Raw genomic sequence first — 23345 nt, 5'->3', positions numbered from 1 at the left:
TTTATGGTTTTTCAGGAGCCCAAGGGAGAAGCTGTGTTTCTGGATTTTGAACCAACTAAGGAGATCTTGTGGTTTCTGCTTTCTTAACAACTGGAAGTGAAGAATGGGAGAACATACAACTTCCTTGAGGGATGGTAAGTTGGGTGGTGTTGGAAATCAGGGGACATTCTGTTCTACTTAGGAGCCGTGGGACTTCTAGGTCTAATGACAGGTGTTTACATTTCCAGTCGTCTTCCCTGAAAGGGGAAATTGGGAGCCACGAGCACCTGAGCTAGTAAATGAGCAAGTGAGCTTATGCCTTGTGCAATATGCATAACTGAGGGGCAGTCGGCACTCTCATTATCACAAAGACTTGGGCAATTTCTATTTAATCATAACCTGGTGTAAGCAGTTGGTTGCTCCTTTATGTTGCTTGTTTTTTCACCCCTTTCATCTTTCTGGCTGAAAATAGCAGAAAGCTGCTAGTTATTAAGATTAGACTGTCCTAGAACAGTCTTCCTAAAACAGTGGTAGTCACAAAAAATCTCATTGGTTTCAAGACACAGTTGGATGAACAGGATTTTATGCCTCAGCTGTAGCTCATCAGGATATGAAAGAATCCATTACCTCTTTTTCCTTCTTCAAGTGTCTTCCTCTTCTGCTTCAGAGATTGCTACAACTAGAGATGGCATGGGTAGGACCAACTTGAGACCTGTAAAATTTCCTCCTGGGAGATTTTGTGGTGCTTCGTATGCAGGCCGAGGTGCCCATTCGTGTTGCCCCCCAAAAAAGACAGCCAGGTTATTTTTCTGGCCCCGACACTTTGGTTCAATTTTCTAAGTATAATGTGCCTAAAGGTAAAGGTCCCCCTGTGCAAGCACCGGGTCATTCCTGACCCATGGGGTGACGTTACATCCCGACGTTTCCTAGGCAGACTTTGTTTACGAGGTGGTTTGCCAGTGCCTTCCCCAGTCATCTTCCCTTTACCCCCAGCAAGCTGGGTACTCATTTTAGCGACCTCTGAAGGATGGAAGGCTGAGTCAGCCTTGAGCCGGCTACCTGAAACCAACTTCCGTTGGGATCGAACTCAGGTCGTGAGCAGAGCTTGGACTGCAGTACTGCAGCTTACCACTCTGCGCCACGGGGCTCCTAAAGCCTACAGCATTCTGTATTCCCAGGCGGTCACCCTTCCAAGTACTAACCAGGCCTGACCCTGCTTAGCTTCCAAGATCAGACGAGATCGGGCGTGTTCAGGGTAGTATGTGCCTAGTTCTTTCTTTATGGTCCACTGTGGTCTGTGTTATATCATTTATGTATTTGTGTTACTTACAGTCTGCCTTACTCACTGAAACTCAAGGCAGATTACATTGTGTAAATCAATGCAATCAACAAGATGGGATAAGATTTGGAATGTAGAAATCTGAAACCAGCCAAAGTATTAACATGACAAATTAAACAATGCAGAAATTACATACTAGGATAATAAAGGCAGCAACAGATAACATCAGTCCCTTTCCCTTTATTAAAACAGCTTCCCAAATTTTGTAAAAATGCTGTCCTGAATAATTCAGATTTGTATTATTTGTGTAATACCAGAGCAGAAGCCTTCCTGACCTCATCAGCAGGCAGTTCCATAAGGTGGATGCCATAACAGAGAATGCAGGTGTTTGGGCATTTGTTGATCTTGCCCATTTGCAAGCTGTCACCTGTAGAACGCACTGATCAGATGGGTGAAGCTGTTCTGGCAGAGCAGAAAAGGAAAGGTGGTTCTGCAGCTATGAGGACCAAGGCTGTGAAGAGCTTTGTATATTGTAGCCAGTACCTTGAATTAAACCTGGTAACTGATGGGCAGCCAATGGAGTGACTGCAAAAATGGGAATAATATGCATGCTCCGCCTAGTAATAACCAAACTGCGGCATTCTGCACCAACTCCGAGTTGAATTTGAGGGCTGACCTTTGCAGAGTACTTTACAGTAGTCCAGTCTCAATGTTGCCGTGGCATGGAACCAGATGGCCAGATTGGCTTAGTCATAGTAAGGGGTGGGGGCATCTTCCAGGCCAGACTTAGTTGGAAAAAAACAATTTTTGCAGCTGCATTAACTTCTCCGGCAGTAATGTTAGATCCCGTATAGCTCCTAGGCCCTTAGCTGCATCAGGAAGGGTCAGCTGAACCACACTGAATGTGGGAAGCACCACGTCCTTCAAGATTTCCCTCTTCCGAACCAGCGTTACTTTGTCTTATTACAGGGTTCAGTTTCAATGTATTTACTCTTAACTATTTAACCACCGCAGTCATGCAGTGGCTCAAGACCTCTACCACGTCACCAGGATATTTGGATAAGGAGATACAGAGCTGAGTGTTATCAGTATATTGTTGATAGCCAACCCCATAACTGAATGATTTGTCCTGAGGGATTTATATAGAGGTTGGATAGCACGGGGGAATAGGACTGCACCCTGTGGAATTAATTAATCTGGATTATCAGTTGAGCATTGGGCCCTACCATGGAGTGTGAAACGGGCTTTAACCTACTCCACCGTTTTGTCTTTATGAGTGAGTGCGCATGATCTCCCAAATTGTGCTTATATTAAATTCTTTATGGGGCAAAGAGGCCTTTAGTTGGTATGGATAACCTCTCATCGCATTGTTTGCAACCTGAAGTAGAAACTGTTCACTGTAATTTTTAATGCCAAGTCTTGAGTTTTTCATCTCCTTGCTGCAGAGATATTTCACTTGTACTCTTTGCAATGGAAGGCACCCTTTGGCTGCCCTTCTCTGTGTCCACCTTTTCTCCGTAGGTGTCTTATCGCATCTGGAAAGCTTGGAGGCTTCTAGCCACCAGCTAGCACTGAAACAAGGAGAAGGGGAGCAGCATCAGGAAAATGTGACCAGGCTGAAAGCAAAGATCAAGGAGCTGAGACGCCAGAGAGACAAACTGAAGGCCAAACTGAACATGAGTCGCTCTGGGGTAAGTGCAAAGTGTACAGTATTACCTCCTGGGCCCAGGGCATGCTTCTCTCCTAGTTTAAGCATCATACATCAGGAGTAACATGATAGGGGGAGGGTCAAGAAGATTGTGTGTGTGCACAGGTGCAAGTAAGACACAAGTTTAAGCTGAAAGCCCAGAGTTCGTAGTAGCTGGATCTGAAAAACTGAGAGAGAAGGTTTATCTGAACCAGCTGTGGAAGTAAAGAACCTGGTTGAATATGAGAAGCTGTATGTAACTGGTGATTTATAGACATACCTGTGCCCTGTTGGTCTGCTGCAGTTGGGAGGGGGTTTTCTCCAACACATTGCCACAGTTACTGAATTGTGCAGGGTTTTCTTCCTGCCTGTCCCATGGTGCTCAAGATCAGTTTATTAATTTGCTTTATTTATAGCCCACCTGCCTTGCTGAGAATGAAGGTGGTTTCCAGAATAAAAACAGTGTAGTCATACAGCATAAGACATGCAATGAACTGTGCTGTAGTACAGAATTAAAAGACAATGAGGACGACTAGCTGCCCAAGGCAAGTTGTACTATGAACAGCGTAATAAGTGGAATTACAAAGGTGGAAGATGGTACGGTAAAAAACACAGGGCAATGTGTAGAATAATCATTGCAATAGACTACTATTCCATTATGAAGGCACCCTCCTGGACTCTTCATTCGACTCAAACATTCAGTGCTTAAGGCTGTCGTAAAGGAAGACCCGGATAGGCAAAACCTACAGACAGGTGACGAGTTGGAGTGATGGCTAGGGGTATGTGTCCTCAGGCTAGCAGGGACTCGCCATATTAGAAGTCACAAAGTAATTTTTCCATGCACAAGGATGAGATCAGGTTAGGAGGAGTGCGGGGGGGCATCCTTTCCCTTGCAGCTTAGCCTGGTTCATTTGGAGCTCTGTGCTTGTGGCCTGGAGTGCAACAGAGGGGGTTTCTGTTGGGGGAGGGGGGCTTAATAGATCGATGGACAGACAGCCTTGGAAGCCAAGGCATGGAACAGCTTTCCTCCTGGCCCCTTCCAGTTCTGAGTCATGGTACTTTTGAGTGCCAACCTGCAATTTCAGTGCCAGCCAACCCACGGAAAGCCTGTCATCGTCCTGCCTGGCTGCCATTGTTGGTAATTGCCTGTAATTACAAGTGGTAACGATCTATGATGGCTTGTCACATGAAAGCTGATGATAACAGCTTTTTCACTGTCAAGTGATTATATTAGTCATATGAAAGCTGCAGGAAAGTGTGAGCTCAGTTAACTGGGCTGGAGGAGCACGGTGGAAATTTGGTTAAAGGTGTTTGAGGTGTGCATTCCAGCCTGTTCCAATTCTACAGGAATTAGCAGATCTGATCTGATTGGGGAAATCAGGAGTGACTGTGATACTTGATCTTTTCTTTCTTTCTGTCTTGCCTTGGATCCACTAAAGTGTTTCTGTGGGTTGATTTCTTCCTGCAGAACATAGCATCACAGAGCCAGAAGGGGCCATACAGGCCATCTAGTCCTACTCCCTGCTCAATGCATGATCAGCCTAAAGCATCCCTGACAAGTGTTTGTCCAGCTGCTGCTTGAAGACTGCCAGTGAGGGGGAACTCACCACCTCCCTAGGCAGCCGATACCACTGCTGAACAACTCTTACTGTAAAAAACCTTTTTCTTAATATCCAGCCAGTACCTTTCTGCCCATAATTTAAACCCATTATTGCGAGTCCTGTCCTCTGCTGCCAACAGGAACAGCTCCCTGCTCTTGACAGAATTTCAAGTACTTAAAGAGGGCAATTATGTTCCCCCCTCAACCTCTTCTCCAGAATGAACATTCTCAAGGCCCTCAGCCTTTCCTCGTAGGGCTTGGTCTCCAAGCCCCTGATCATCCTTCTTGCTGTCCTCTGAGCCGCACCCCTTCTTGATTCTCTGTAGCTTATCAGGGACGAAGATGCCACCCAAAGTACTACTCAGACTCACCAGGCTGCAGGCGCCAGCACACAGGCCCTCCTGGAATGGAAGGTGAAGAACATGAAGAATCTGCTGCAGATGTTTCATCTGACAGGTACTCTGATACACTGAACGCTCTGCTCCTAGTGATTGTTGGCTTTGTTGTGCCACCACACACAGACTCCGCAGGCAAGATCCAACTCTGACATTCTGCCATCATCGATTAGCCATGGTAGGTAAATGGAACGTCACTGCTTAGAAAGGGTACCTCTGAGTGCCAATGGGTGTGGAGCAACAGCAGGAGTCATCTTTGACCTTCCTGCCATGGGGCTGGGGTCATTTCAGTGGCCATCATGGGAAATGGGATCTTGAGCTAGGTGGACCGTCGGTCTGATCCAGCAGGGCTGTGTTCATGTTCTTATGCTGTTTTTGATAATCTCTATTATTTTAATTTATTGTTTAATAATCTCCAGCATGCTATACTCATGGGAAGGAGCATGGAACCGTCTTTGTGGTTTAGTGTTCCTTCTCATAGAGCAGCAGCCAAATCTGAAAACTCATTTTCTCAGGGTGCTGGAATAACGATGCCTTTTTGTCTCCAAGGCATCAGTGGGAAACTGACCAGAGAAGGAGCCTGCCTGTGCATTAACACCGCGTTCGAAGGCACTTACTTGGACTCCTATTACCTGTATCTGCGCATACAGCAACCTGTCCAGATCCAGCGCCACACAGTCCCAGCCTTCATCCCCTTGAAACAAATAGCTGACGAATATTTGCAGACAGACATCAAACGCTTCTTCTCTGTGCTTTCCGATCACCTGAACGCTTACGTTGGGAGGAAGTTCCAGGCACAGCAGTTACAGGTAGGAGCATCCCAACTGTACGTGATGATTGACATCTCAAATGCACTCCAAAGAAGTGCGAATACATGTGTGTGCATGGAAACAGGCAGCGCATCTCTTATTCAGCTGGGTCTGCTTTTGCCTACACTGCTGTCAAATCCCTACAGTTGAATGATCTTTCAGAATAAAGTGATGTTACTGAGGCTCAGTAGTACACCCTGGGTCTCTGCAAGGCAAAGGCTCAGACATCTGCATGTGGCCGCTTTAGACATTAGGACTGAAGAGCAGGTGCTCCTGGTCAGCAGCTAAGGGGGCATATTTTGAATTGAGCAAGAGCAGACCGGCCAGCAAGAGCTGCTCAGTCCACTGAGTTGCTTAGGTTCCCCTATGCGTGAGTTTCCCCTTTATGCGCCTCAGCTGCTCACCCCCCATTCACCCACAAGCTGGGTGGGTCTCAAGAGGGGATCAGCGAGTGAGATGCCAAACTCATAGTCTCTTCATACTGGGGACAAGGGGGGTGGGTTAAAGATTCACATGCATCAGCTTGGCAGAAAGTAGCTTGGGTACTTAAGAATGTGTGATGTCTAGATGGGAAGTGCAGGGGGGGCAGGAAAGCTGGCCGTTTGGCCCTACCTGACACGGCCACACTTAAAGCAGCCATGTGCTCCTTGTCCACTGCGCCTCTCTTGTGACTCCCTGACACATGTATAAAGCAGGCAGCTGTTGCACTGTAGATGTGTGCATTCCATTGTACACTCTTAATCTGTAGTGTGCCAAGTGGCTATGGGGGGGGGGGCTCGAGGTAGTCACTATCTCAGCTTCACCTACGGTGCAGGGTTGCTCACAGGTACACAAAGACCTGAGACACACTCATGACTACTAAAATGATAACCATAATAATGTTCTCTTTTTAAAGCTGCAGTCTTCAAAGTGAAGCTCGAAATGTTGTGAGGGAAAGGAGTTTGCTCTTTCCATAAACTCTGGGAGAGGTGTACGTACAAGTTTCCCAAATAAATAAGGGATTGGGAAGCTGTGAAAGATTTTTGATCCAGGGTCCTACTCTTAAGCCCTTCACTTTCCTGCAGCCCATGCTTCATGTCAACCCTTCCACAAACTGTTTAAGCTGCAAATGGAGAGCAGGACTGAACAACAGGGTCCGTTCCAGGGTGCAGCCATAAAACAAGGTTGTACTTGCCTGTCCCTTGTTCATCAAGTGTCTTTTTTGCGCAGGCACCCATGGGCCTGCACGGTCCCACGTGGGGCTGCACAGAAGACACAGAGGAACTCGTGGGCCAGGCCGTCCAGGGGACCCTGCCCCATGCAGCCAGGAGTCTAGTTAACCCCAAGGTCATGGAACAGCCACATGAGGGCAATGGCTCTGCTTCCCCATCAAATATTGCAATAGATTTGGATCCCTCCAGTTAATATCTGGAAAGAAAGATGGGGGAGCAAAGCTGCTCTGCCTATCATCCCATAGCAGGGTTAGGCCAGGAGACAAGATGGCCGATTCTTCCATTCTGTGAAGTTTGTGGGCTTCAGAAACAGCCAGAAAGGAGCAGCGCCTATTTTTCATTATCCTTTCCACTGATATGTGGTTTTCTCCCCTTTCAACTGGAATTAGGGCTTCGATTTGTCCTGCCTGTCTGGATTGAGAAACGGGTGTCCTACACAGGCTTTTTCCTTCAGGTTGGCGGACTTCTGAATAAGGCAGGCTCGAATCCTGAACGAAGCAGAGCAGTCCACAAATCTAAGCTGACATCTGACATTCTGCTGTCTTTTGCCCATTGGAACCCTTTGCATTCTGAGTTTCGTGCGAGTCTGGGAAGCGGGACGTTTGCACCCTGTGACTGGCTCTCGTACAGTTCTCCCCCTCTTTGCTTGCAGGAGCATTTTGCTGCTTTCCTCGCAGGGCCCTTGCAGGGGAATTCTCTGTACAATCTGCTGGAGTTCAGCTATAGTGTGGGACCAGGAGGCAAGACTTTTCCCTTCTCAGCCAAGCTAACGTATGGAGACCCCTTGTGCTTCCTCCCATCTGAAGCCACCGTGGCATGTAAAGGTGAGAAAACTGCAGAGTGGGGTGAAAAGACACCTGTATGGTTTTTAAAAATGATAGAAGAGTTGCTAACAAACCATTTCATGTTTACCTTGTCAACATAGTCCTTAAGCTCCCCCCCCCTCCAGTTTCTGCCTTCTGTTGAGGTACAGCCCTGTATGACAAGCCACTGGTCTGAGCCCCTCTTTTTGCACTGGCTGAGACTTGGCAGCAATCTTGCTGACAGAAGGTTGCCCCCAGCCGCTGTGTGCATTACAAGAGTGGTGCCTGTGTGTGATCGTGCACACCAGACTGTGTAACAAGTAACATTGCTCTTTTCTTCCTGAGAGTAGTGATCAAGCTGCAGTCCTTGATCTTCGTGGAAAAGAGGCAGGGTTGTTTATGGCCTTTAAACAAACTTCCCTCTTAGATATTGAAGGGTGAATAGGATGTGTTTTGTCAACCTATGAAAATGTGTTTTATTATTTCAACAGATAGCCTCCCTGTGGCTCAGGGGCAATAAAAGGTGTCCAGCCAAAACACTGCAGGAAAGAATGAAAGGGAGTAGAGAGCAAACGGTTCCCATGCATTGATTTGGTCGCGCACTCACTTGTTCTTGTCTACCAACAGAAGGTGCTGTGGCTTCAGAGGCAGAGATGGCAGCCAGTCACCAGGCCTTATTCCACCAGAAGACTCTTCACGAGGTCTTCAGATCCTTCACTGACTCAACAGAAAGCCTGAGTCCCCGGGAGTTGTCTGCTTCCTCGAAAGGCGTACCTTCAGGCTGCGGCAAGGCTACTGCTGTGTAACCCTTTCTAGGTGGAGAGAATCCAGATCTCTGCCAGCAGCTGTCTCCTGCCCAGAAGACCTTTCTGCTGTGTGTGTTGCTGAAGGGCTGGTCTTTTCTTTTGCTGCAGCCATCACTGGGATGCTCAGAGATCCATCTCCCTCATGAACTTTCAAAGAGCTTTCAAAGATGTGCAATGAATACCTGGATGAAAGAAAACAAGGAGTAGGAAGACCTCTGGGGACTCAAGCAGTCTCTCCATCCACATAAGGGTGGGAAGGTCTAGCAGCCGGTTCCCATCGGGAGCTGCTCTTGGTTACTGCAAGAACCCCATTTGGGCCTGCACTCTTCCTGTCACACATTTCAGCTCTTGCTTGCTGAGATTTCCACAAGAGAATCAAAATGTCTTAGGCGGGGAGTGCTGGAGTGTTAGCTCTTCCAGCATTGCTGCTGAGATATGTTTTGTGTGTGTGTGTGTGTGTGTGTGTGTGTGTGTGTGTGTGTGTGTGTGTGTGTGTGTGTCAACTGTATGGCTAGGGGTGGCTTGGAAGTCTTTGGGACTTGGGACATCCCGCCAAGCAGTTATCCTGCATGGCTTCTTTCTGAGGAACTGGGGTTGGGTGGAGGCTTGCCATCTGAAGGACAGCTAGTGACTTAGCTGCTTTCACTGTGGGGCAAACAATTTTAGAGGACTTTTATTATGAAACAGTTGTTTTCCATTTTTAAATCAAATATTTTAATTTGTAAATCATAATTATATGGTCAAAAATAAACTGTTCACATCAGGGGTAGGAAGACTAAACAGGAAAGAAGGCCATAGCTTTTTGTATTGTGAAGTTCCTGTTTACACTGATTATAGTATGTATTGCTATATTTTATTTAAAAATTAACAAACAGTAAGCAGTTTAGCTCAGAAGTCTGCCTTTTCATTGCTCCTACCCTTAATTGCACAATTTCTGATCATTTTGCCAATGCAATTGTTTCTTCAGATGTTGTGTATTGTTGCGTAGTGGTTCACCCTTCTGAAACTATAACAATATTTATTGCGATGGGTAGCGCTGTTAGTCTACCTATAGCAGTAGAAAAGAGCAAGAGTCCAGTAGCATCTGAAAGACTAACAGAATTCCTGGCAGGGTATGAGCTTTTGTGAGTCACAGCTCACTTCTTCAGAACCTCAGTTGAGAAGTCCCATGGTAGAGTTGTCCTCTATGCTGTCTGTCCATGCTGTCTGTCCTGCTGTATTGTAACGACTGAGTGGCTTAAAAAGGTGACGGTAGACCCCTGTGCGAGCACCAGGTCTCATACTGACCCATGGGGTGATATCATAGCACGATGTTTACTAGGCAGACAATGCTTAGGGGGTGGTTTACACAAATATTTTTACATTTTTGTATTAAAATAAAAAGAGCCCAAGGAACAGGACTTCCTTCTGCTGGGAGGAAGGGCATAGAGCCTCTTGACAACTGAGACCAAAGGTGATCATAAGATGGTAACCTTTTCGGCATTTTAAGAATTTCCCTATTTTAACTTGGTTTAGTACATTTCGTGAAAGCCCAGGCCAAAGCAATGCCTTTGTTCAAAGTGGAGACATCCCAGTCAGTCTGGGACTGGGAAGTCACCTTTAGTCTCTCTAGCCCAGCAGTGCCTCCCTTGACCAGTGCCAGTTCTTCATGGACTCTGCTTGAGAGGGAGCTTTTTCTCACAGCCTTATTATAAGGGTATTGCGGGTGGCTGCAGGGCCTTCATACAAGCCAAGTAGCCACAGACCTACAGCTGTTCTTACTGCTGCTCGCTGCTACTAAGAAAAAATGCCTCTGCACTATTCTGCTTTATATCAGCCATTGCTTCAGACCAGCTGTGGTCCAATAACAGTCCATGTTGGGGGCTGGACCTGCATGGCAGCAGAAACACAAGGGTGAGGACGTGTAACCAGCGCCCCTGCATCTGTTCCTGAGGCTGCCATCCATGGGTCCTCCTGGCTCAGTGCTGATGGCAACAGCAAGAGCACTGGAGTGGATGCCTGCCCCCTTCCATCCCTCCCCCCTCCACCAGCAGCAAACCAGCTGGGCTCACTCAAGTGGGTAATGCCACTAGGAAGGGCAGGCGGAGGTAGTTACATAGTCATTGTTGCCTGCACATGGGCACCAAAAAGGGCAGGTCAATCAGTGGGTGTGATCAGTGGCAGGTCAATCAGTGGTCCGTGGAGCTCTTTATTTTTAATACTTGCCTGTTCTTTTGAATTTGAGCCCAGTAAATGGCCCTTATTCATTGAGTAGGCGGGCCCAGTGGGAGGGACACCTGGTTTATTGAACAGTGCAGTTAACTTGTTTGCTATTAGTAGCTGTTGCAAACTGCTGTTAATTCCTGCTCATAGTGCTGTTGTCCATCAACTTGTGTCCCAGGAGTAACCCAAATCTTAACATCTTAAAGCATAACTGACCTGCGGTGGGCAATCCTGCATTTGCGGTGAGTGTCAAGTGGGATCAAATCAAGCTTCACATATTCCAAGGCTCTGTTAGAATATCAGCAACCACGTGGTCCACTAATGCCCAACAATCTTCTTTCCCTACCCTCTATTACTATAGCCCTGTTCACAAGTTACAGTGAACATGCGTTCAATATGCGAGCATTTAATTTTTCTTGATCTGGGCATTGACTAGTTTTTATGTCATAGTCAATGCACATACAGCTGTGTGATTCAAAACCCAGATGTATCCAGGTACTGGTCCCCAGTTTAATTTGTAAAGTGAATGCTTGTCAGTAAAGCGATGTACATGTGTACAGGTAGCATGTATGTTCACTGTAACATGTGAATGGGGCTTATATTAAAGGGTGTTTTTTTAAAGCATACCTCCCTTTTTGATAACTGTGCCAGAGCCTTGCTCCTCTTTAAACAAAAGCTGGAATTCCTAGGGGCTGAGAGCGACGCTGCACCGGGGCAAGTAAAATCCGTTCGTGGATCCTATTGTTCGCGCTCCAAAGACCCCCACCAAGCACCCCCATCTCAGCCACACGCCACAGCCACTTCCCACAAAGAGAACAAGAAGACACGGCATAACTTCTTAAAATCCAACTGGTTCTATTTGAGAAACTAGAGAAGTAATTACAATTGTGTTTGTGTGTGTATTCAACGTAACAATTGGATGAAGGCAGTAATAAAAACAGTCTTCCACCAGGCCTTATAAATCTCTTCCTTTCAAGCAAGAGCAGCAGAAGGTGCAAAGTGCACTCTGAATGAGCCCCCCCTCCGGGCTTTTGGAATTAAGACACGATTAAAAATATAAAGTTAATCTGTATCTTTTATATATATTTATATATTTGAAATAGGACATCTTAGAGGCAAAAGAAAGAGACTGCACTCTTCCCCCCCCCCTCCACCTATGGTGATTTGGTGGCAAAGGTGAGCTCACTCTAAATTACTAAAAATAAATCCCATGCGTGCCCTTGTGTGGCTTTCTCTCCCCCACAGCTGCCTGCCGTTAATGCCCACCCTGAGTTTGCAATTTATTTCAACAATAAGCTCTAGGCAAAGGTTAGGTCTGTGACAGCTTAAAAGCCCCAACAACCTGCCTCTCGCTTCGACTAAAAAGATAGGCGCATAGCGGAGATATCGGGCAAGGCAGTCCTACCTGAGCAATGCTGCACTGGGGATTCAGCCTCCCCTGTCTACATTCAGATACAAACGTGTGCAAGGCCCTGGCCTCGTGCAAAACACAGGCCTCTCCTGCCAAGTTCCCCTTCCCCACAGCTACCCCAAGATGCAAAGGCTGAGGAGAGCCCCCTTACAACTAAACTTTCGGAGGAGAGGAAAAGGGGCTGAGGGTTTCTCAGAAAGGTAAATGTCTGTGGTCATGGTGTTTGTATCAGTCTCCCACCTGGAGTTGTCAAGCGCCGAAAACCATTTTTGCCTTTGGGGCATCCTCACTTTGGTACCTGCTCCGATTCGTAACCTGCTTGCAGAAAGCCCAAGCGACGTCACGAGCTGTCTACCACCTGGTGAGGCAAAGTCACGGAGGAGCCATTGACGAAAGAGCCTTGCTTATCTCGCCCTTTCATGAAGTAGGTCAGCAGTTCTCCTTTGCCCTTAACGAAGATGTGCCCTCGGCGCACAAAGCGGAAACAGTATTCCTTCAGGACCGATTGGGTCTCTTCCACCACCTGCAGGGGGCAGCAAGATGATATACCGCTGCAACGACTAATCAAGCTTGGGGCTTTCTAACCAGTGGCCCCCTTTTTTATTCCAGTTCATTCTGCTGCCTGGCAGCATCTCTTTCCCTAATAGGCAGGCTCACAGAGGGGCCCATGGCCTCACAAAGCTCTTGCCGAACCCTGGAATGAAACTTGGGAAGGGGGTTGGTTGGTTATGTTTATATGATTTTCCCATGGAGAGTGGGGAAATACTGAGGTACGTTTCAACATAGATGGAAACCACTGATGCCGAACAGTCTTAAAGAATATTTCCCCCCTGCTTTTCTGCCTTGCTGGGGACTCAAGTTGAAATACACACCCCCAAAAAATGTTACAAAGCACTTTCAGGCATCCTGAATAATGCACTTTCAATCCACTTCCAATGCATTTTAACGATTGTTTGCAGGTGGATGTTGCTGTTTAACACAGTAAAATTCAACTGCAAAGTGCATTGAAAGTGCATTATTTAGGATGTGTGAAAGTGCCCAAAATGTTCAACCCAACAGGCCCACAACATAGGTGACAAGCTACAAGGGTGTCCCAGGGTGGGGCTGGTTCTATGGCCAGGACTCACATAGCCACGGGCTAAGGGCCAAGTCACGCCCAGGCCTGAATTACCTGCAAAAAGGTTGCTAGATTGGCGTGGTTCTTGTTTAGGCCAGGAACTCCATCTCCTCCCTCCCCACCTGCAGCCACAGTTTCCTAGCTACCCTGCTGGTACCTGGTAAGGGAAGAGACTATGTCCTTCACCAGCCCACCCCACTCTCCCAACTGTTCAGCACTGATGTGCTGCTACCAACATCTTTTTCACTTTTGTTCATTTGCATCCACTGAAACCTATTTTGCTGCCCCCCCAGGGGGGGGCTGAGAGGGTGCACCCCACCTGTATATTTCCCATGACTCCTGTAGACTCCATTCGGCTGGCCACATTCACTGTGTTCCCCCAAATGTCATAGTGAGGCTTGCGGGCACCGATGACTCCTGCCAGCACGGCTCCTTTGTTCATGCCTGTTGGCGCCATTAAAAAAAAAAAAGTTTCGGCTTAGCGCTCACATATACTGTCATCGTGGCTAGTTTAAGATTGGGGTGGGAGGAGTGATTAAGAACTTGACAAGCCCAGCTGCGTCAGACCAAAAGTCCATCTATTCAACAAGCCCACCACCAAGGGCATTTGTCCCCAGCACCTGATACGCAGGGGTACACTGCCTCTGGAACATGGAAGTTTCCTTAGCTTCCACAGCTAAGAAATGCACATAGATGCATTCTCCATGAACTCGTTCCTTTTTAAGCCAGTGGCCATCACCACATTACATCACAGTGAATTCCATACACCAACTCTGCACTGCATGCAGAAACACTTCATTTTTGTCAATTTTCTGAACTTACTGCCAATCAATTTCATTGAGTGACTCCAACTTCTACAATTAAAGGGAGAGGGATTAAAAACGTCTCTATCCACCTGCATAAAGCTTTTAACAAGCTCCCCCTGATTTCCTTTCAGGGGTGGTTTGAGCTCATCGTGAATTCAACATGCATACATGCTTGTGTGTGCACGCCCCCACCCCCCACAGGTCTGACTTGCCTATTCGCAGCATGAAGTTATTGAAGGACTGGTAGTTGATGTTCATCAACGTCTCTTTCATGGCTAAGGCAAAGTCAGCAAGGTCCGCTAAGTGCTGCCAGCGCTCTTTTTCAGAAAGATCTTCCTTCTGAGGACAACAAGAGTGAGGGGGAAGAGAACAGAACAGCTAGACGCCGAAGAGGGAAACACCGAGCTTGAGCCGCAGGGGAATAAACAGCAGCAACTGGATATAGCCAGAGGTCACATGATATAGCCACCTTGCTGAAGCAAACGTGTCTGGGTCTGCTCAGTGCCTGGACAGGAGGCCATCTGGCAACCCCTCGTTTGCTACCTTGAATTCCACAATGGAAAGGAGGGGGGATTCAAAAGCAATACATTTTGAAACATATGAAATAAACAGGTACATTTGGGCACCCCCACCCCTCAGATCCGTGTCACTCAGTTCTTCCTTACCTTAACTGCATTATTGTATCCATTGGTATTGACATCCGGAGTCACTCCGGAAGCTGCCATGTAGGTGCTGCCAATAGTTTTGATCTTGGTGATACACCGGAACTGGGGCTCGTCCAGGAGCTGTGCACATCAGGAAGCAAAGGGACACCCCAGCCCCATCATTACTGTAGGCATCCACTGGTTGATTACCCTCCCTACACAAAAGGAAGGCTAGTTCTTTCTTCCCCCCCAGGAGTGCCAGCAGGAAAAATAAGCAGCCGGCTTAAATTCACATACAATCTACAGGTATGTACAGTAGTAAATAAAACTTTATGCACATAACCTACTTTTGGAAGGGATTGTATTATATTCAGCGCTGTCTTCTTCTTAGGTAAATATGATGGAGAAGGCAGTTGAAAATGCCAAGGAAACACATGGGACACTGTGGGCCGGTCCACATACTTCCCTGGCCAACAATTCCCTTCCTGTGGTGGAAAAGTGGGGCAGATGTGCCCTATTCCAGGAAGCACGTGACATACCATCAGCACCTTGAGACAGTTTAGCTGCAGTAGTCCTTCCCTGGCTGGAGAGGAATTATGTAAAAGCTTGTGTGTCATAGCAAGGCAAGGGAAGAGAATCCCAGCTCAAGGCGTCCATGCCATTGCTTCTCCAACAAAGCATCAATATATCTAATTCTCCAGCTGGCCAAATCTGTGGATGCTTACATCCAGAGATTAGAGCCATGAACAGATAAGAGAGATCATTCTATAAAACAGAAAAATATTCCAGCTTTGCAGAAAAATCTGAAATCTAAAAAAATGCGTTGTTTTTAGTGCTTTCTGCTCCCAATCCTTAACTTTCATAGAGTCCTCACAACAAGATTAGTGATCCCTGCAAAACTCTCTCTACAAAGGTGCAAAAGAGTCACCAGGATAAGGCTTTGGCTGACTTTGGGCCAACTGATCACTCTACCCCTTCTGCAGACGGGATGGACTCACAGCATCAAAATCCGAGATGATCTCATTGAGGAAGCGCAGGCACTCGATCCCGCCGTTGTTGATGCTCTCCTCCGTGTAGAAGTCCGCAAAGTTTGGGAGAGAGGCAAACATGACACCAATCTCATCGTAAGACTGGCTGTACAGCTCCTGCGGAGCAGGGAAGAGGGAGAAAAGAAAAGAGCCACAGCCCCAGTTTAGAGGTAGCGCTTAAGAGGCGTTGTGACTCATTCTCTGGAAGTCCAACTATAAAGCTAACTTTTGCATCACTCACAGCAATTTCCAGCCATAGGTAGATCCAGATCCTGAAATGAGGACATATGCCTGACCATCTGCATTATCTCTCTTTATTTTATTTATTTAAAATATTTATATCCTGCTTATCTCCTTAAACTCAAGCTGCCTAACAAGAATTGCCTTTACAGCCAACCAAAAGCCCAGCATTCTGTGTCCCAACAGCTGCTAGCCACAAGTGAGAAGATCACAAGCAGAATGTTAAGGTGATAGTCACATGGTAGTGATGACCTGTCTCTGTAAGAGATATACTGCCTCTGCTCATGGAGGTTCCATTTAGCTCTCATCCAACTATTTCCCCTAATGCAAACCGTCTCAGTATTGATCCACGTTTGGAAGTTCTGCTCTTCACCCCATCAATGTTTACCTCATCCCGTTTCTTGGAGCCAAGGAAATGTCGAGCCACGTGCTCTGGCAGCATGTTGGCAACGAGGGCCTCATTCCAACGCCTCATCTCATACACGCGCTCCTTCTGATCATGCACGTCGATCTTCCACAAGAATAAAGTCCTGGCCAATCTCTCCACCTGCCATGGGAGAACAATGATGACACAAATGTCTTTCTAGGCAGCATTTGCACATCTGTAGAGCACATCAGTACAATCACACAGCCACCGCCGGACCCAGACTTAGTCCAACTAGCCCTGAGATTGGCCTACTCTGGCTGGCAGCTGCTCTCCAAGATCTCAGGCCCATCAATCACATTTGTATCTCCCTTTTATTCCAAGGAGCTCAGGGTAGTATATATGAATCTCTGTTCCCCATCTGATCATCAAAACAACCCCTGTGAGTTGGGTAGGCTGAGGGTCAGTGACTGGCCCAGGGTCACTCAGAAAGCTTCATGGCAGAGTGGAGATTTGAACCCAGGTCTCCCACATCCTAGCCCACATTCTAAGCACCCTGGCAATTGCTCCTGTCCCATTTTCTTGCCATGTGCAGAATCCCCAGCAGGACTGCTGTTCCTTTGTCTGTCGCTTTAGCCCTGGTGTTCCTTTCCACAGGACTGAGAGAATATGGCTGCCCATCAGTTACCAGGCACAGTTTATGGTATTGCCTATCACAAAGCCCTTCATGGCCTTGGACCTTTGTATCTGCGAGACCGCCTCTCACCCTATGCTCCGCCATGACAGCTTTGCACATCAGAGCAGGGTCTTCTGCAGGTGCCAACCTGCAAATGGGCAAAATCAACAACTGCCCGTACACGTGCCTTCTCCGTTGTGGCCCCCATCTTGTGTGACGGCCTGCCTGAGGAGGTCAGGAAGGCCCCCACTCTCTTGGCTTTCCACAAACGATGCAAAACTGAATTATTCAAGAGGGCTTTTCTACGCAGGCAGTAGACTTGCACTGTACTAAATGATTCACAAAGTTACTTGGAAAAATTATTAAGGACCATTATTATTAGGGATCAGTGGCCTATACCACTGTGTATAAACCACTAATGTTGAAACTAGGATCCTGCTATGAAATTTTGCCTCAGTTAATGTGTCATGTTAATACTTATGCTTTGCTTCAGTTCTGTTTTTAGGTTTCTGGTTGGTTCTACAGCCCCTAATCCTATTGCATTGTTTACTGAATGCTCCATCCGTCGATTGTATTGACTCTGTAATCCATCTTAAGTCCTACTGATAAAGGCGAGTTGAAGAAGAAGAAAGAAGAAAGAAGAAGAAAGAGGAAGAAGAAGAAAGAGGAAGAAGAAAGAGGAAGAGGAAGAAGAAGAAGAGTTGCTTTTTATATGCCGACTTTCTCTGCCACTTAAGGGAGAATCAAACCGGCTTACAATCACCTTCCCTTCTCACCACCACAACAGTCACCCTGTGAGGTACGTGGGGCTGAGAAAGCTGTGGCTAGCCCAAGGTGACCCAGCTTCGTGTGTAGGAGTGGGGAAACAAATCCAGTTCACCATATTAGCCTCCGCCGCTCATGTGGAGGAGTGGGGAATCAAACCCAGTTCTCTAGATCAGACTCTACCGCTCCAAACCACCACTCTTAACCACTACACCATGCTGGCAAACATATAAATACGAATTCACAGTGCTGCGTCCTTTTGGTCCCTAGCAATTTCAACCCAACCTCATACCATTCAGTAATAATGACACGGGGCCCTCCAAATCTATCTTGGCACCAATACACCACAAGCCACTTTCCTTCCCCTTGGCTGCTTCCTCGCTGAGAGAGGACCAGAGAGACAGAAACAACTGTTGGGTTGGATCCCACGGATCTGTTTCACTCAGGGCAAGGAGCCTTCTTCAGCGGGAGGCTTCTTGTGCAGTGGGAAAGCACTTCCATCAGTGGAAGAGATCAACAGGATCCAAATCTCTGTTTATGATGGCAACCACCAACCCAACAGCCACCAGAGCGGATTACTTACGTGGCGTGAAAAATAATAGAAGCTCAGCATCATGATAAACACCATCACTGTCATGGAGTACTTGGATGGAACCAGTGTGGACCTGCAGAGAGATGCAAAACTAAGGCCAGAGAACCAACCACGTGCCAGAGCCCTTCCTGGAATATACCACTTCCAAACTGTAGGTATCACATATCCGACTGTGCTTGTGGGGTTGGGGGATGACTCTGTATGTAGGAAACTAGCACATCAAAGAGGAAAAGCATGCTCATATTCTAGATGCTGGTATTCTAGATGCAGGCAGTTCTGGGTTTCTTTACATAGGAGAATCATAAAAAAAAAAATCCCACACCTGCAATCTGAAGTGTTACAGTCTAGAAAATGGATCACGATGGGTAGCCATGAAGAAGTGAGCTGTGGCTCATGAAAGCTCACACCCTGCCAGAAATTTTGTTCGTCTTTAAGGGGCTACTGGACTCTTGCTCTTTTCTAGTCTCGAAAATGGTCTACCATGTGACTTGGGTGAACTCATAAGATCTTTTCTAGTGATCCAGACACCTGGGAGGGAGAGAAGGCTTTGAGTGCTCTTTTAGCACCGACCTAGACACCCACCCTAACACATGGCACATCAAGCTGCCCTCAGGTGGCATTCACAGAAATTTAGAATTTTAGCGTAACTCTTGTCTGCAGCCTCCGCTGCTCCAGCTCCACCACCCACAGACACCAGAAGGCCTCCCACTTCCCCAGAGAACTCCTCCCTATGCATGGGACTGCCTCCCAGAACACCAGCCTGATGCCACCTCTCAAGGCCCACCTTCAAAACCCACCTCTCTCAAAAGGACCCAAGCCCCTTTTTCACCACTGAACTTTAGCTTAAACTGGAATGAACTAATATTCTTCCTCAGCCTTTCCTCGCCTCCATCTCCCTCCCTTCCCTGCGTTCTCTTCCTTGGGTCAAATTTTAGACTGCAAGCTTCTCAGGGCAGAGACCGGCCTTCTCGTACTCCATAAAGTGCTGTGGCACTTCAAAAATGAAGTGTTTTTGTTATTGGTTCTTGTAGGTTATCCGGGCTGTGTAACCGTGGTCTTGGAATTTTCTTTCCTGACGTTTCGCCAGCAACTGTGGCAGGCATCTTCAGAGTAGTAACACTGAAGGACAGTGTCTCTCAGTGTCAAGGGTGTAGGAAGAGTAATATATAGTCAGAAAGGGGTTGGGTTTGAGCTGAGTATTGTCCTGCAAAAGTATTGTCCTGTAAGTATCAAGATAATGTGCTAATGAGGGTATGGTATGTTAATATGGAACCATTGTATCCTGAAGTGATCTGTTAATGTGTGTAATCCAAAACTAATCTGTATGGCTGTTGTTGAATGTTGTCTTTGTCTGGAGGTTTTTCAGGGCAGGAAGCCAAGCCTTATTCATTCTTAAACTCTCCTCTTTTCTGTTAAAGTTGTGCTGATGTTTATGAATTTCAATGGCTTCTCTGTGCAATCTGACAAAATAGTTGGTAGAATTGTCCAGTCTTTCAGTGTCTTGGAATAAGACCCTGTGTCCTGTTTGTGTCAGTCCATGTTCAGCCACTGCTGATTTCTCAGGTTGGCCAAGTCTGCAGTATCTTTCATGTTCTTTTATCCTTGTTTGTATGCTGCGTTTTGTGGTCCCGATGTAAACTTCTCCACAGCTGCAAGGTATACGATATACTCCTGCAGAGGTGAGGGGGTCTCTTTTGTCTTTTGCTGATCGTAGCATTTGTTGTATTTTCTTGGTGGGTTTAAACACTGTTTGTAGGTTATGTTTTTTCAAAAGTTTCTCCATCCTATCAGTGACTCCTTTAATAAATGGCAAGAATACCTTTCCTATGGGAGACTGTTTTTCTTGAGTTTTCTGATTTTTGTTTGGTTCAATGGCCCTTCTGATTTCATTCTTGGAGTAGCCGTTTGCTAGCAGTGCGTGATTTAGATGGTTAGTTTCTTCCTTGAGAAACTGTGGTTCACAGATCCGTCTTGCACGGTCCATTAATGTTTTGATTATTCCTCTTTTCTGTCGGGGGTGGTGGTTGGAGTTTTTGTGTAAGTAGCGATCTGTGTGAGTTGGTTTCCGGTAGACCTTGTGACCTAACTGAAGGTTTGGTTTACGGATGACAAGGGTATCAAGAAATGGGAGTTTACCCTCAATTTCCTTTTCCATGGTAAACTGAATGTTTGGATGGATATTATTAAGATGGTTTAGAAAGTCCATTAATTTTTCTTCACCATGGCTCCAAATGGTAAATGTATCATCTACGAACCTGAACCAGACTGTAGGTTTGTAAGGTGCTGATTCTAATGCTGTCTTTTCAAAATATTCCATGTAAAAGTTTGCTATTACTGGACTGAGTGGACTTCCCATAGCTACTCCATCAATCTGTTCATAAAATTCTTGATCCCATAGGAAATAACTTGGCCAACCTGAGAAATCAGCAGTGGCTGAACATGGACTGACACAAACAGGACACAGGGTCTTATTCCAAGACACTGAAAGACTGGACAATTCTACCAACTATTTTGTCAGATTGCACAGAGAAGCCATTGAAATTCATAAACATCAGCACAACTTTAACAGAAAAGAGGAGAGTTTAAGAATGAATAAGGCTTGGCTTCCTGCCCTGAAAAACCTCCAGACAAAGACAACATTCAACAACAGCCATACAGATTAGTTTTGGATTACACACATTAACAGATCACTTCAGGATACAATGGTTCCATATTAACATACCATACCCTCATTAGCACATTATCTTGATACTTACAGGACAATACTTTTGCAGGACAATACTCAGCTCAAACCCAACCCCTTTCTGACTATATATTACTCTTCCTACACCCTTGACACTGAGAGACACTGTCCTTCAGTGTTACTACTCTGAAGATGCCTGCCACAGTTGCTGGCGAAACGTCAGGAAAGAAAATTCCAAGACCACGGTTACACAGCCCGGATAACCTACAAGAACCAATGAACTCTGACCGTGAAAGCCTTCGACAATGTTTTTGTTATTTCTTCACTTCCCTTATACCACCACCTTTCTCCCCAAAGGAGACCCAAAGGGGCTCACGTTGTTCTCCTCTCCTTCATTTTATCCTCACAACCTCCCTGTGAGGTGGGACTCCATATCCTACTCCAACATTCTAACTATTGCACCTAGTCTGACATTCTAACCACATTCTAACCACTGCAACACACCGGCTCTCCAGGATAAGGAATAAAAATGAACACCCACATTTTAATAAGTGACACAGGCCATGCCGATTCATAACCAGACCCAGGAATCAACACTAGGTGGCCCTGGCTGCTCTGTGAGGCCGTCTCCCTTTCCTGGGGTAGAGGCATGTTCTGGGCTCAGAGCGTCCCTGTCGGCTCTCCCGTGCCATTCCCGGCCCAAAGGTGCTTACGTGTTCTCCTGGAACCTCTGCTCGTCGTACTTGTCAAAGATGTGCCGCCAGGCGTAGATGTTCACCACCCCCACGGCCCCGGTGATTATCAGCATGAGGGTGAGCTTGACCATGTGGCTGACCTGCACCAGCATAATGGTGGCGATGAGCGCCAAAACGGCGATGTAGCTGTAGTACTTGGGGTTCTCCACACAGGTCCCCACAGGCAGCTCCGGCATCGGCGTTGTCATGTTGGGGACAGAGTAATACTGCTGGCAGCTGAGCTGAGGAGGCACAAGAGAATATGGGACCGGGCTCGTTTGCAGCTAACTGGCAGAGTGCCCGGTCTCTCCTGCTTCAAGTGAGGAGAAACATTCGTTTCTGAAGAGGCAAGGAGACTCACTTGAATCAAGGATATGCATTTATAATTAACACAATTGGTTAATTTGAAACCAATGGAAGAATTCGAGTTGAAATGGCAGCCTTTTTACGATTATTATTCAAAGGCTGTCAAAGACAGGACAATTTGGAGGACTTTGATTCATAGGGTCGCCATGAGTCAGAAGCGACTTGACGGCACTTAACACACACACATTCAAATGGCATATAAATAATCTAATATATTAGAAAGCAATTTAGTAGACAATCTGCAGTGATATATAAAGTGTAGGTATGTCTAGATAATTGAAAGAGCTCTAAGACGTTCTAGGGTTAAAGATCAAGAATAGAATTTCTGATAATATTCTCCTTTTCCCTTTTAAACACAAACTATGTTAAGGCTCAGAGGATAAAATATGTTTCCTTTTATTTTCTCCCTTTCCCTCCTTTCTTTTTTCTGTATCCTTAAAATATAAAACAAATTTTAAAAAGGAAAAGAAGGATGTGCATGTATAGAGACTGCCAATGTGACAAGTTGGTTCTTGTGCTTCTGTACCATAGTTCATAGCCTCTGGTTTCCCCCACACACACAGCATCTCACACTTTATCCCATCCTTCATCCAAGGAGGTCATGCATTTCCCCTCCATGTTATCCTCACAACCACCCTATGAGATAGGTGAAGCTGAATGACAGAGACTGGCCACTGCTGAAGTCACCCAGGGAGCTTCCTTGCAAGAGTGGGGATTTGAACTCAGGTCTTCTTATTTTGACATTCTAGCCCCTACACTGCACAAGCATGAGCAGATGACGGCACCTGTACCAAGTCAGCCCATCAAACACAGCTCTCTCTATTCTGATCTCACCAAGAGCTTCCGGATAGCTGGGCAGGCTTTGTAACTGGAGGTACCAGTGATTGAACCGAGAACTTTGAGCATGCAAAGCACACCCTCTGCCACTGGGCAACAGCTCTTCCCAGCATGCTCAGAAGCCTCAGACGTTAAGACACCCAGGATGCTCCTGATTCATCAAAACAATCCTACCTCAACTCCTGTCTGCAGGATCGAGCCTTCAGAATAGCTTGGCACAACTGAAGCAGCCTCACTGTTCCTATTCAGCCTTGTATGACAGTGTGGCCTGATTGGGGAGGGGGCTGTTGCTCAATGGTTGAGCATCTGTT

At 46.5% G+C, this 23345-nt stretch overlaps 2 protein-coding genes and 1 pseudogene across 2 annotated transcripts in view; 1 reads left to right on the top strand and 2 right to left on the bottom strand.

Moving 5' to 3' along the window:
* Positions 1-38: 38 nt before the first annotated feature.
* Positions 39-8569, top strand: CENPO (centromere protein O). The gene is made up of 6 exons (XM_056853628.1): positions 39-134; positions 2780-2949; positions 4872-5001; positions 5490-5749; positions 7613-7784; positions 8391-8569. The coding sequence occupies exons 1-6, from the start codon at positions 104-106 to the stop codon at positions 8567-8569; spliced, it is 942 nt and encodes a 313-aa protein (XP_056709606.1). The 5' UTR covers positions 39-103.
* On the bottom strand, positions 1133-1251 carry LOC130481296 (5S ribosomal RNA; annotated as a pseudogene).
* A 3893-nt stretch (positions 8570-12462) lies between the features above and the next one.
* The window catches only part of ADCY3 (adenylate cyclase 3), a 96168-nt gene continuing 85285 nt past the window's right edge, over positions 12463-23345 (bottom strand). The window contains exons 13-20 of the mRNA XM_056853626.1: positions 21811-22073; positions 18406-18487; positions 16406-16564; positions 15748-15894; positions 14771-14890; positions 14318-14444; positions 13619-13743; positions 12463-12705 (exon numbers count right to left, since the gene is read on the bottom strand). Coding sequence (XP_056709604.1) covers positions 12523-12705; positions 13619-13743; positions 14318-14444; positions 14771-14890; positions 15748-15894; positions 16406-16564; positions 18406-18487; positions 21811-22073 — 1206 coding nt within the window. The 3' untranslated portion in view covers positions 12463-12522. The remainder of the gene's footprint in view (positions 12706-13618; positions 13744-14317; positions 14445-14770; positions 14891-15747; positions 15895-16405; positions 16565-18405; positions 18488-21810; positions 22074-23345) is intronic.

Source organism: Euleptes europaea, chromosome 7 (genome assembly GCF_029931775.1).
Source record: "Euleptes europaea isolate rEulEur1 chromosome 7, rEulEur1.hap1, whole genome shotgun sequence".
NCBI lineage: Eukaryota > Metazoa > Chordata > Lepidosauria > Squamata > Sphaerodactylidae > Euleptes > Euleptes europaea.
This window is presented reverse-complemented; position numbering and strand designations above follow the sequence as displayed.

What these genes read in the sequence shown, in the direction of transcription:
- CENPO (XM_056853628.1), top strand. Translation starts at nt 104, where the DNA reads ATGGGAGAACATACAACTTCCTTGAGGGATG. An exon ending in TGAACATGAGTCGCTCTGGG is followed by an intron (nt 2,950 to 4,871) that starts GTAAGTGCAAAG and finishes GATTCTCTGTAG; the next exon opens with CTTATCAGGGACGAAGATGC. An exon ending in TCCAGGCACAGCAGTTACAG is followed by an intron (nt 5,750 to 7,612) that starts GTAGGAGCATCC and finishes CTTTGCTTGCAG; the next exon opens with GAGCATTTTGCTGCTTTCCT.